The sequence below is a fragment of the Rhinoraja longicauda genome, chromosome 41 (assembly GCF_053455715.1).
Source record: "Rhinoraja longicauda isolate Sanriku21f chromosome 41, sRhiLon1.1, whole genome shotgun sequence".
Taxonomy (NCBI): Eukaryota; Metazoa; Chordata; class Chondrichthyes; order Rajiformes; family Arhynchobatidae; genus Rhinoraja; species Rhinoraja longicauda.
Window position 1 is genome coordinate 6,296,100 of NC_135993.1, and position 13,061 is coordinate 6,309,160.

The 13,061-nt window shown below is 49.5% G+C and overlaps 1 protein-coding gene across 1 annotated transcript in view; it reads left to right on the forward strand.

The window, feature by feature from the left end:
- The window catches only part of ptgir (prostaglandin I2 receptor), a 64,214-nt gene that overhangs the window by 96 nt on the left and 51,057 nt on the right, over positions 1-13,061 (forward strand). Inside the window, 2 exon segments of the mRNA XM_078430918.1 lie at positions 1-646; positions 649-977. The exon segment at positions 1-646 is cut by the window's left edge and continues 96 nt beyond it. Of these exon segments, the coding sequence (XP_078287044.1) occupies positions 181-646; positions 649-977 (795 nt within the window). The 5' untranslated portion in view covers positions 1-180.

Genomic DNA, 13,061 nt, shown 5'->3' on the forward strand with positions numbered 1-13,061 from the left:
TGTGAGTGTGTGAGTGTGTGAGTGTGTGAGTGAGAGAGACAGTGAGTGTATAAATGAGTGAGTGAGTGAGGGAGTGAGTGTGTGCCAGAGTGAGACAGTGAGTGTGTACGTGAGTGTGTGAGAGAGTGTGAGAGAGAGTGTGTGAGTGAGGAGAGAGGAGAGAGTTGAGGTGCCACCACAATGAATACCACCTGCGATAAGATGACGGAGATCGTGGCGAGCAGCAAGCCTCTGGTCAGCATCCTGCTCTTCGTGTTGGGTTTGCTGGGCAACCTCCTGGCCCTGGTCATCCTGGGCGTCCACAGGAAGGAGCTGCGGGTCAAGTCGTCTGCCTTCTGCATCTTGGTGACTGGCCTGGCCGTCACCGACCTGCTGGGCACCTGCTTCCTGAGCCCCATCGTGTTCGTGGAGTACGCCCAGAAGAAGTCGATGATCGGCCTGGTCGGGGACCGCTCCCTGTGCAAACTCTTCTCCTGCGCCGTGATCTTCTTCGGGCTGGCCCCGACCCTGATCCTGTGCGCCATGGCGGTGGAACGTTGCCTGGCCATCAGCTACCCCTACTACTACTCCCAGCACATCAACAGGGGCTACGCCAAGACCTCCCTGCCCACGATCTACGCATTCAGCGCCCTGTTCTGCGCCCTGCCCGCGCTGGCTTCGGCAAACACAAGCAGTACTGCCCGGGGACCTGGTGCTTCGTGGAGATGGAGTCGCAGGAGATCTCGGTGGTGGCCTTCTCCCTGCTGTACGCCAGCCTCATCGCCTTCCTCATCGTGGTGGTCCTGCTGTGCAACGCCTCGGTGATCGTCAGCCTCTGCAAGATGCACAGGGGCCAGAGGTCCAGGAGGGGCTCGGTCTTGTCCTCGCGGAAGAGAAGGAGGAGCGTGTTCGGGGGTCAGAGGGAGGTCGAGGTGGACCACCTGATCCTCCTGGCCATGATGACAACCATCTTCAGCATCTGCTCCCTGCCCCTCACGGTAAGAAATGGCTCCTCACAGAAGGAATCTGAATTTAATTGGAATCCGAGGGGTAACTTTTTCACACTAAGTGATAGTAAATGTATGGACCAAACTCTTTCATACTAAGGGTGGTGGATGTGTGGACCGAACTTTTTGACACTAAGGGTGGTGGGTGTATGTTGAGGAAGGATATCCTTGCTATTGAGGGCGTGCAGCGTAGGTTTACTAGGTTAATTCCCGGAATGGCGGGACTTTCAAATGTTGAAAGACTGGAGCGACTAGGCTTGTATACACTGGAATTTAGAAGGATGAGAGGGGATCTTATCGAAACGTATAAGATTATTAAGGGGTTGGACACGTTAGAGGCAGGAAACATGTTCCCAATGTTGGGGGAGTCCAGAACCAGGGGCCACACAGTTTAAGAATAAGGGGTAGGCCATTTAGAACTGAGATGAGGAAAAACTTTTTCAGTCAGAGAGTCGTGAATCTGTGGAATTCTCTGCCTCAGAAGGCGGTGGAGGCCAATTCTCTGGGATGTTGGCCGGTGTGGGCAAGTTGGTCCTGTTTCCACACTGTATCACTCTTTGGCCCTCTAATCCAGCATTATATAGGCATAACCTGCTGGAGTTGGAGCTATCAAGGGGGTATGGGGAGAAGGCAGGAACGGGGTACTGATTCTGGATGATGGTGACATGGGGATGGGGGAGGAAACCCCCGCGGTCACAGAGAGAACGTACAAACTCCCCACGCACACACACACACACAGCGCCCGAGGTCAGGATCGAACCCTTGGTGAGGCAGCAGCTCTACCGCTAAGCTACCGTGCTGTGCTCTCCAACGAAAGACCGCAAGGGTTGGATAATTCATTTGCAAACTGCCCGCTACCCTTTGTTTCTCGCTGTGCGTCAAAACCTCCACTGACAGCGGTGCGTGGTGGGAGTTTCTAAAGGTGTAGTAGGCAGGAACTGCAGGTGCTACTTTACACCGAAGACGGAGACAAAATGCTGGAGTAACTCAGCGGGACAGGCAGCATCTCTGGAGAGAAGGAACTCTTCTTGGGTCTGGACCCGAAACGTCACCCATTCCTTCTCTCCAGAGATGCTGCCTGACCCTCTGAGTTACTCCAGCATTTTGTGTCTATCTGTGGAGCTTTCAATTAGAGACATATCTGAGATCTTATCGAAACGTATAAGATTATTAAGGGGTTGGACACGTTAGAGGCAGGAAACATGTTCCCAATGTTGGGGGAGTCCAGAACAAGGGGCCACAGTTTAAGAATAAGGGGTAGGCCTTTTAGAACTGAGATGAGGAAAAACATTTTCAGTCAGAGAGTTGTGAATCTGTGGAATTCTCTGCCTCAGAAGGCAGTGGAGGCCAATTCTCTGAATGCATTCAAGAGAGAGCTAGATAGAGCTCTTAAGGATAGCGGAGTCAGGGTGTATGGGGAGAAGGCAGGAACGGGGTACTGATTGAGAATGATCAGCCATGATCGCATTGAATGGCGGTGCTGGCTCGAAGGGCCGAATGGCCTCCTCCTGCACCTATTGTCCATTGTCTATTGAGTCCAGTAATCAAGAGGTTACGTGTTCAGTGCATTTCCAGAGATGTTGCCTGTCCCTCTGCGTTGCTCCACATTAATGGTCAGCACAGGCTCAGTGGGCAGAATGCCTTGTTTAGTTTAGTTTTGAGATACAGCGTGGAAACAGGCCCTTCAGCCCACCGAGTCCATGCCAACCACCAGTGACCCCCCTCACACTAACACTATCCTACACACACGCTAGGGGCAATTTCACACTTATACCCAGCCATCTAACCCACAGACCTGTATGTCTGTAGGGCGGGTCACGGTGGCGCAGCGGTAGAGTTGCTGCCTTACAGCGAATGCAGCGCCGGAGACCCGGGTTCGATCCCGACTACGGGCGCCGTCTGTACTGAGTTTGTACGTTCTCCCCGTGACCTGCATGGGTTTTCTCCGAGATCTTCGGTTTCCTCCCACACTCCAAAGACGTGCAGGTTTGTAGGTTAATTGACTGGGTAAATGTGAAAACTGTCCCTAGTGTGTGTAGGATAGTGTTGATGTGCGGGGATCGGACTCGGTGGGCCGAAGGGCCTGTTTCCGCGATGTATCTCTAAATCTAAATCTAAAAAAGTCTTTGGAGTGCGGGAGGAGACCGAAGATCTCGGAGAAAACCCTCGCAGGTCACTCCTCTGTACGGACAGCGCCCGTGGTCAGGATCGAACCCGGGTCTCCGGCGCTGTGAGGCAGCAACTCTACCGCTGCTCCACCTCTGTTGTATATCTCCAATGGCAGAAAAGATTGTGGCCTACTCTGAGTTGGGGGAAATGGTTCATCAGAGAGAGGCTTACATATGTTTTCTCTGAAGTTAATTCTGTGCTGGCATGAAAGTTATGAAGAAAGAATGTTGCCTTTACTGGAGCGGGATAGTTTAATGTGTGTCAGCGTCTTTGATGGATTTATGTCACGTGAGAAGATGCCCTAGAAATGATCCTAATGTCAAGGCTAGTTGTCACGACTCTGTGACAAATTGCCTTTTCAACCTGACCTGTGATCTGAAAATAAATTTGGAACCCGTTTAAAATGCCTCATCTCTGATATAGTTTGACAGTTTTCAGATAGTTTCCACAAATTGCAAATAAAATGACAGATAAATTCTTCACAAGCTTTCAAAGAGTCTTAATATTCTTTTTATAAAATATATATATATAATCATTTCCACTGTAAAAAATCTTGAAATATCAATGTTAATTTATCAATTGTGGATAGGGTTGCCAACTTCCTCGCTCCCAAATACGGGACAAAGGGTGACGTCACCGCCACGCGCCCCACGTGACCTCACCCAGCCAGCGGCCACGTGCTCCCGCTCCACCAATGGCGGCCGCCATTGGTGGAGCGGGAGCACGTGGCCGCTGGCTGGGTGAGGTCACGTGGGGGCGCGGGGCGGTGACATCACCCTTTGTCCCTTATTTGGGAGCGAGGAAGTTGGCAACCCTACTAATACGGGACAAGGGCGGTCCCGTACGGGACAAACTAACCTAGCCCAAAATACGGGATGTCCCGGCTAATACGGGACAGTTGGCAACCCTTATTGGGGCCTACCAACACAACGTATGTTCTGTTCCTTGCGTTTTCAGCGTCAAATACATGTCAACTGTCCACTTTGGAGCTGAAGGGTTTTTAGTTTAGTTTAGTTTAGTTTAGAGATACAGCGCGGAAACAGGCCCTTCGGCCCACCGAGTCCGCACCGACCAGCGATCCCCGCACATTAACACTATCCTACACACACACTGGGGACAATTTTACTTCTTATACCAAGCCAATTAACCTACAAACTTCTGCGCCTTTGGAGTGTGGGAGGAAACCCGAAGATCTCGGGGAAAACCCACGCAGGTCACGGGGAGAACGTGCAAACTCCGTACGGACAGCACCCGTAGTCGGGATCGAACCGGGGTCTCCGGCGCTGTGAGGCAGCAACTCTACCGCTGCGCCACCATGGCTGAGATATTGACCTTCGATGAGATAGATGTTCACGGACTTACTTTTTTGAGTAGGCATGATAAATGGCCTGCCACTTCTCAAATACGCACAGTGGAGTTCTGAGTAAGATTTGTATTTATTTTTACGTACCAGTTGTTAGCATCTGGAATGCGCTGCTTAAAAAAGGCCCTGCACTGACTCGATGACATTTTGACATGGCAGCAATTCTCTAGATCTGGACTCGTACACATTCCAATTTTCAGCGCTCTACCACAGCTGTCTAATCCTAAACTCTGCACCTCCCTCCCTAAACACCTCTGCTTTTTCCTCCTCTCTCCTTAAAGATCCTGTTTAAATCCCGCCTCAGGGAAGTCATCTTACAGTTACGTAAGGTCATAAGTGATAGGAGCAGAACGAGGCCATTCGGCCCATCAAGTCTGCTTACTCCGCCACTCAATCATGGCTGATCTCTCTCTCCTTCCCACCCCCATTCTCCTGCCTTCTCTCCATAACCCCTGACACCCGCACTAATCAAGAATCTATCTATCGAAGGAATCACAAAATGCTGGAGTAACTCAGCGGGTCAGGCAGTATCTCCGGAGAGAAGGAATGCGTGACGTTTCGGGTCGAGACCCTTCTTCAGAACGTCACCCATTCCTTCTCTCCAAAGATGCTGCCTGACCCGCTGAGTTACTCCAGCATTTTGTGATACCTTCGATTTGTACCAGCATCTGCAGTTATTTTCGTACACAAGAATCTATCTATGTGTGCCTTAAAAATATCCATTGACTTGACATCCACAGCCTTCTGTGGCAAAGAATTCCACAGATTCACCACCCTCTGACTAAAGAAATTCCTCCTCATCTCCTTGCTAAAGGAACATCCTTTACATATGAGGCTGTGACCTCTAGTTCTAGACTCTCCCACCAGTGGAAACATCCTCTCTATCCACGCCTTTCATGTAAGACTTTGGTGAGGCCACATTTCGTGTATTGTGTTCAGTTTCGATCACCATGTTGTCGGAACGATGTTGTCAAACTTGAAAGGATTCAGAGAAGATTACCAGGATGTTGTCAGGACTAGAGGGATTGAGCTATAGGGAGAGGTTGAGCAGGCTAGGACTTTATTCTATGGAGCGCAGGAGGTTGAGGAGTAATCTTCTAGAGGTGTACAAAATCATGAGAGGTATAGATCGGGTCTTTTGCCAAATGTAGGGGAATCGAGAACCAGAGCCCATAGGCTTAAGGTGAGGGGGGAAGGATTTAATGGGGAACCTGAGGAGAAACATTTTTACACAAAGGGTGGTGGGTGTATGGAACGAGCTGCCGGAGGAGGTAGTTGAGGCTGGGACTCTCACAGAGCTTAAGAAAAATGTAGACAGGTACATGGATAGGATAGGCTTCGAGGGATATGGGCCAATAGACAATAGAAAATAGGTGCAGGAGTAGGCCATTTGGCCCTTTGAGCCAGCACCACCATTCAATGTGATCATGGCTGATCATTCTTAATCAGTACCCCGTTCCTGCCCTCTCCCCATACCCCCTGACTCCGCTATCCTTAAGAGCTCTATCTAGCTTTCTCTTGAATGCATTCAGAGAATTGGCCCCCACTGCCTTCTGAGGCAGAGAATTCCACAGATTCAACAACTCTCTGACTGAAAAAGTTTTTCCTCGTCTCCGTTCTAAATGGCCTACCCCTTATTCTTAAACTGTGGCCCTGGACTATAACACAGGCAGGTGGGACTAGTGTAGATGGGGTATGTTGGTCGGCATTGGCAAGTTGGGTCGATGGGCCTGTTTCCACGCTGTGTGACTCTATGACTGAACTTGCCTGCCTTAACATCCAGCTCAGTCAAATTTTCCTACGTTCAAAATACTTTTCAAAGCAAGCATTCTTTCCGATTGTTACTCGGATTTTAAACAATCTCGCTCCGTACATTGCTTCAAGGGAAATATTTAGTTGATTAAAATAAAGTTATATCACCTTTCAAACTGTTGAAGAACGTAGAAGCGAAGAACTGCAGATGCTGGTTAATATCTAAAAGGGGCACAGAGTGCTGGAGTAACTCAGTGGGTCAGTCAGTAGAACACGGATAGGCGACGTCTCGCGTCGAGAACCATCTTCGGACTGGGGGTGTCTGAGGGAGGATCTCGACCCGAAACGTCGCCTATCCACCTTGACCTGGGCTGCTGCCTGACCAACGTGGGACATGTTGGCCGGTGTGGGCAATTTGGGCCGAAGGGCCTGTTTCCACGCTGCAAGACTCTGTGACTCTCTGTGACGCTGTGGCCTGCTGAGTTGCTCGAGAATCTTGTGTCCTTTTCCATCAGCTGATGCAGGCCGAGGATGTTTGCAAAACTGAACGACCGTAAACCGAATTAATAGCCTCCTGGGATCCAGCTGTTGGATGATGCAGCGTTTTACAGAATGTTTGTGATTGGAAAGTGCGGCATTTCTGTTGCATTATGTCAAGCAACCAGCTTCATTTCTCTCCACAGTCCAGCTGTGTTCATCACTCAGCATCACATTGCTGTTTTGCCATCGCCTGCTCATTGTCTCTTTCATTTAGCATAACATAGAAAATAAGTGCAGGAGGAGGTCATTCAGCCCTTCGAGCCAGCACCGCCATTCATTGTGATCATGGCTAATCATCCACAATCAGTAACCCGTGCCTGCCTTCTCCTCATATCCCTGGATTCCACTAGCCCCTAGAGCTCTATCTAACTCTCTCTTAAATCCATCCAGTGATTTGGCCTCCACTGCCCTCTGTGGCAGATTTTAGATTTTTAGATTTAGATTTAGAGATACAGCGCGGAAATAGGCCCTTCGGCCCACCGGGTCCGCACCGCCCAACGATCCCCGCACACTAACACTATCCTACACACACTAGGGACAATTTTTTACATTTACCCAGTCAATTAACCTACACACCTGCACGTCTTTGGAGTGTGGGAGGAAACCGAAGATCTCGGAGAAAACCCCACGCAGGTCACGGGGAGAACGTACAAACTCCGTACAGACGGCGCCCGTAGTCAGGATCGAACCTGAATCTCCGGCGCTGCATTCGCTGTAAGGCAGCAACACTACCGCTGCGCCACCTTGAAGTTTCTTCTCACCTCAGTTTGAAATGGCCTCCCCTTTGTTCTTAGACTGTGTGTGTGTCCCCCTGGTTCTGGACTCGCCCAACATTGGGAACATTTTTCCTGCACCTAGCTTGTCCAGTCCTTTTATGATTTTGTACGTCTCTATAAGATCCCCTCTCATCCTTCTAAACTCCAGTGAATGCAAGCCCAGTCTTCTCAATCTTTCCTCATATGACAGTCCCTCCATCCCAGCGTGAAGTGGCTTGACGTCAACGACCAGAAATGAAGGCCTCGTCAGACCAGGTGGAAATGGCACACTTTCACAAGCCATAGGAGCAGAATTAGGCCATTCGGCCCATCGAGTCCACTCCGCCATTCAATCATGGCTGATCTATCTCTCCCTCCGAACCCCATTCTCCTGCCTTCTCCCCATAACTCCCGACACCCGCACTAATCAAGAATCTATCTATCGATGCCTTGGCCTCATATCAATCGGCTTGGCCTCCACAGCTTTATATGGCAATGATTTCCACAGATTCATCACAATCGATGTGGTGAGGGGGTGAGATATTTAGGCCTACTTATCTGATTTAGAGATACACAAAAGACGTCATCTGATGCATGTTTTCCTAGAAGAGTTAATATTTTGTCATAATTTCCCCCGCCCACACATTTCACTCACCTCTATATCAATCCCCAGCCAACTGTGAACCAAGCCACTGTGTCTTCACCGAGTTTACTTTTTAGTTTAGTTTAGAGATACAGCGCGGAAACAGGCCCTTCGGCCCACCGAGTCCGCGCCGACCAGCGATCCCCGCACACTAACACTACCCTACGCACACGAGCGACAAGTTACAATCTCTACCCACGCCAATTAACTGTGCGTCTCTGGAGTGTGGGAGGAAACCGGAGCACCTGGAGGGAACCCACGGTGGACGTACAAACGAACGTACAGACAGCACCCGCAGTCGGGATCGAACCCGGGTCCCTGGAGCTGTGAGGCAGCAACTCTACCGCTGCGCCACCATCAAATCCAAGCTAATTCCACTGCCCTGATCTCTCTCTCTCTTCAAATAGCCTCTCTCACTCCAAATAGGTTCCATTTCCTGCCCTCATATCAGCCTTACTGTTCAGTCTGAAGAAGGGTCTCGACCCGAAACGTCACCCATTCCTTCTCTCCTGAGATGCTGCCTGACCTGCTGAGTTACTCCAGCATCTTGTGAATAAATACCTTCGATTTGTACCAGCATCTGCAGTTATTTACTTATATTACACTGACATATATGTATTGAGAGCATTTTTCTCTCTGTAGAAAGTTCAATTCGTGGGAACATTCACAAACAACACTGAGATATTTTTTAATGTAAACTTTGCGAATTCTCCACTTCAAAAGGTTGTGGGCAGTCTGGCGCTGAGTGTATTCAAAACCGCAATTGTTTGGGTTCCTGGCGCTCAGAACTTAGACAATAGACAATAGGTGCAGGAGGAGGCCATTCGGCCCTTCGAGCCAGCACCGCCATTCAATGTGATCATGGCTGATCATTCTCAATCAGTACCCCGTTCCTGCCTTCTCCCCATACCCCCCCTGACTCCGCTATCCTTAAGAGCTCTATCTAGCTCTCTCTTGAATGCATTCAGAGAATTGGCCTCCACTGCCTTCTGAGGCAGAGAATTCCACAGAACTTCAGGGTCTAAGGGGATGGAGCTGCAAAGGAACAAGATTAATCATCTCACTGAAAGGCAGAGCAGAGCTCTAAGGTCTCACCAGGGGCCACAGTTTAAGAATACGGGGTAGGCCATTTAGAACGGAGATGAGGAAAAACTTTTTCACTCAGAGAGTTGTAAATGTGTGGAATTCTCTGCCCCAGAAGGCAGTGGAGGCCGATTCTCTGGATGCTTTCAAGAGAGAGCTAGATAGAGCTCTTAAGGATAGCGGAGTCAGGGGGTATGGGGAGAGGGCAGGAACGGGGTACTGATTGTGAATGATCAGCCATGATCGTGGTGAATGGCGGCGCTGGCTTCTGACCTGGTCTGAAGAAGGGCGTCGACCCGAAGCCTCGCCCTTTCCTTCTCTCCAGAGATGCTGCCTGTCCCGCTGAGTTACTCCAGCGTTTAGTGTCCACCTTCGATTTAAACCGGCATCTGCAGTTCTGTCCTACTCTTTAAATGGAAGGGAGGTTGGTTTGTGCGACGGGAGAGAGGAGACGAGGGGAGTGGACAGGATCAGCTAGGACTATAAATGCTGGCATTGAGTGAATTATTGTGAAGCATTTCAACAAATGTTAATATTCTCTTTTGAGCAAAACCAATTCCGACCTGACATGATTGATTAGAAAAGATACTCCTGTTACTTCAGATGGAGAGAGTTGTAAATGCTGCCTGGAAATTACGTTTCCTTTTAATACCAGCGCCCAGCTCTCAGCTGGACATGCATTTGAGTTTTGAACATCAAATTTATTTGACCAAACCGCAGGAGAAGGCATTCATGGTGAAGTAATTAAGATTAAAAAGTGGACTGTGGAGATGATGGATTAGTAGTTAGATTGCCGTGCCAGCAATTAAGGTGTCCGAGATTAATCGAGCCTATGGTTGCCAACTTCCTCACTCCCAAATAAGGGACGAGGTGATGTCACCGCCCCACGCCCCGCGTGACCTCACCCAGTCGGCGCTCCTACGTGCTCCCGCTCCGCCAATGGCGGCCGCCCGGGGCCGGGAGATTACCCACGCGGTCACGGGGAGAACGTACACACTCCGCACAGACAGCACCCGTGGTCAGGATCGAACCCGGGTCTCTGGAACTGTGAGGCAGCAGCTCTACCGCTACGCCACTGTTGATGTGGAGTTTGCACGTTCTCTGTGTGGATAGAAACATAGAAACATAGAAAATAGGTGCAGGAGTAGGCCATTCGGCCCTTCGAGCCTGCACCGCCATTCAATATGATCATGGCTGATCATCCAGCTCAGTAACCTGTACCTGCCTTCTCTCCATACCCCCTGATCCCTTTCGCCGCAAGGGCCACATCTAACTCCCTCTTAAATATAGCCAATGAACTGGCCTCAACTACCTTCTGTGGCAGAGAATTCCACAGACTCACCACTCTCTGTGTGAAGAAATGTTTTCTCATCTCGGTCCTAAAAGACTTCCCCCTTATCCTTAAGCTGTGACCCCTTGTTCTGGACTTCCCCAACATCGGGAACAATCTTCCTGCATCTAGCCTCTCCAACCCCTTAATAATTTTATATGTTTCTATAAGATCCCCCCTCAGTCTTCTAAATTCCAGCGAGTATAAGCCTAGTCTATCCAGTCTTTCTGCATATGAAAGTCCTGCCATCCCAGGGATCAATCTGGTGAACCTTCTCTGTACTCCCTCTAAGGCTAGAATGTCTTTCCTCAGATTAGGAGACCAAAACTGTCCACAATATCCTCTCACATCCTAAAGACTAGCAAGTGGTAGGCTAATTGACCACTTTAAATACCTCCTGATGCGCGGCTGGGCGGTACAATCTGGCGGCCGCCATTGGTGGAGCGGGAGCACGTGGCCGTTGGCTGGGTGAGGTCACGTGGGGCGCGGGGCGGTGATGTCACCCTTTGTCCCTTATTTGGGAGTGAACAAGTTGGCAACCATAGTGAGAGAAGCTTAATTGCTGTGCATTTTGTTGTGCAAGCCCAGGAGGGGTGCTGGCTCGAAGGGCCGAATGGCCTCCTCCTGCTCCTATTTTCTATGTTTCTATGTTCTCCAGCATTCTAACCAGCCCTGATTCCTGATGCTCAATCATTCAAAGAGGATTACACCAGTTTTGACAACACTCACGTCTGGCATTCTGAACTGCATTATCTTTGGCCCGAGTTAGTGCATGTGCCTTTAAATGTTCTTGATTCTCGTAAAGGTTAAATCTCATTTACTGCTCCATTATGAATTCCCGCATCAAGACCATTACAGCATCGGTGCACATCTTAAGTACAGCAATCAACCCGAAGACCAGAAACGTAAATGGGATACACTGTGACTTCACGGGGATCGTTAAACCAATGTGCAATCAGAAAAGATTTACTTAACATTTCCATTAAAAGTTAAAGTGAAACATCATAAGTTCATAAGTCAAGTCAAGTCAAGTCAATTTTATTTGTATAGCACATTTAAAAACGTTGACCAAAGTGCTGTACATCTGATTAGGAAAAAAAAATAAACATACAGTGACAGGCAGCCAAACACAACGGCGCGGCCATCTTGAACAACGTTCCCTCCTCACCGCCCTCCCTCTCACAGCACGGTGCTCCCTCCCTCCCTTGCTCCCGTGCCGCGGGAAGAACGGAGCGCCGCGCCGATCCCTCGCTCCGCTCCGCGCCGCCCACCTGCTGACGGCAGCGTGGAAGAGATGGACGAGGACAGTGCAGTCCTTCCCCCTGTTGAACCCCACGCAGAGCTCGGGGAGGCTGTGCTTCGCCAGAGCTTCCTCCACCACCGTCAGCGCTGCCGCCACCTTCAGTGATAGGAGCAGAATTAGGCCATTCGGCCCAACACGTCTACTCCGCCATTCAATCATGGCTATTCTACCTCTCCCTCTCAACCCCATTCTCCTGCCTTCTCCCCATAACCCCTGACACCCGCACTAATCAAGAATATATCTATCTCTGCCTTAAAAATATCCATTGACAATACAATACAACACAATACAATACAATATATCTTTATTGTCATTGTACAGGGGTACAACGAGATTGGGAATGCGCCTCCCATATGATGCAATAAATTAATTAGCTAGTCAGTATTCATTTAAACAACCCAATGAAACAAATTAGAAACAGTTTTAAAACAGAATAAAGTGCAAGTAGATCTGTGCCGGTTCGCTGTGCGATGTGACCATCCGGCTCAGCAGGACCGGTTCATAGCAGCTATGGCCCTGGGGATGAAGCTGTTCCTGAGTCTGGAGGTGCGGGCGTAGAAGGCCTTGTATCGTCTGCCCGATGGTAGAAGTTCGAACAGACTGTTGCAGGGGTGTGAAGAGTCTTTGTGGATGCTGGTGGCTTTTCTGAGGCATCGTGTGTTGTAGATGCCCTCTAAGACTGGTAGCTGTGTTCTGAGCTCTATGGACTACCCACTGGCCTCCACAGCATTCTGCGGCAATGAATTCCACAGATTCACCACCCTCTGACTAAAGAAATTCCTCCTCATCTCTTTCCTAAAGTAACGTTCTTTAATTCTGAGGCTGTGACCTCTGGTCCTGGTCTCTCCCACTAGTGGAAACATCCTCTCCACATCCACTCTATCCAGGCCTTTCACATTTCATTGAGGTCCCCCCTCATCCTCCTAAACTCTAAGCAAGTGTATGTTTTATCTCACAATGCTTTGGAGGCCCAGAAAAACATGGTAGACCATTCAGGCGTAAAAACCTGCTTCACCATTCAGTACAAAACTGGCCGATTCTTTATTTCAATGCTATATTGAGGTAGTGGAACTCACTACCCCAAACCGTTAGAGACTCCTCCACACTCACCACATTCAAAACATCACTAAAGTCTCA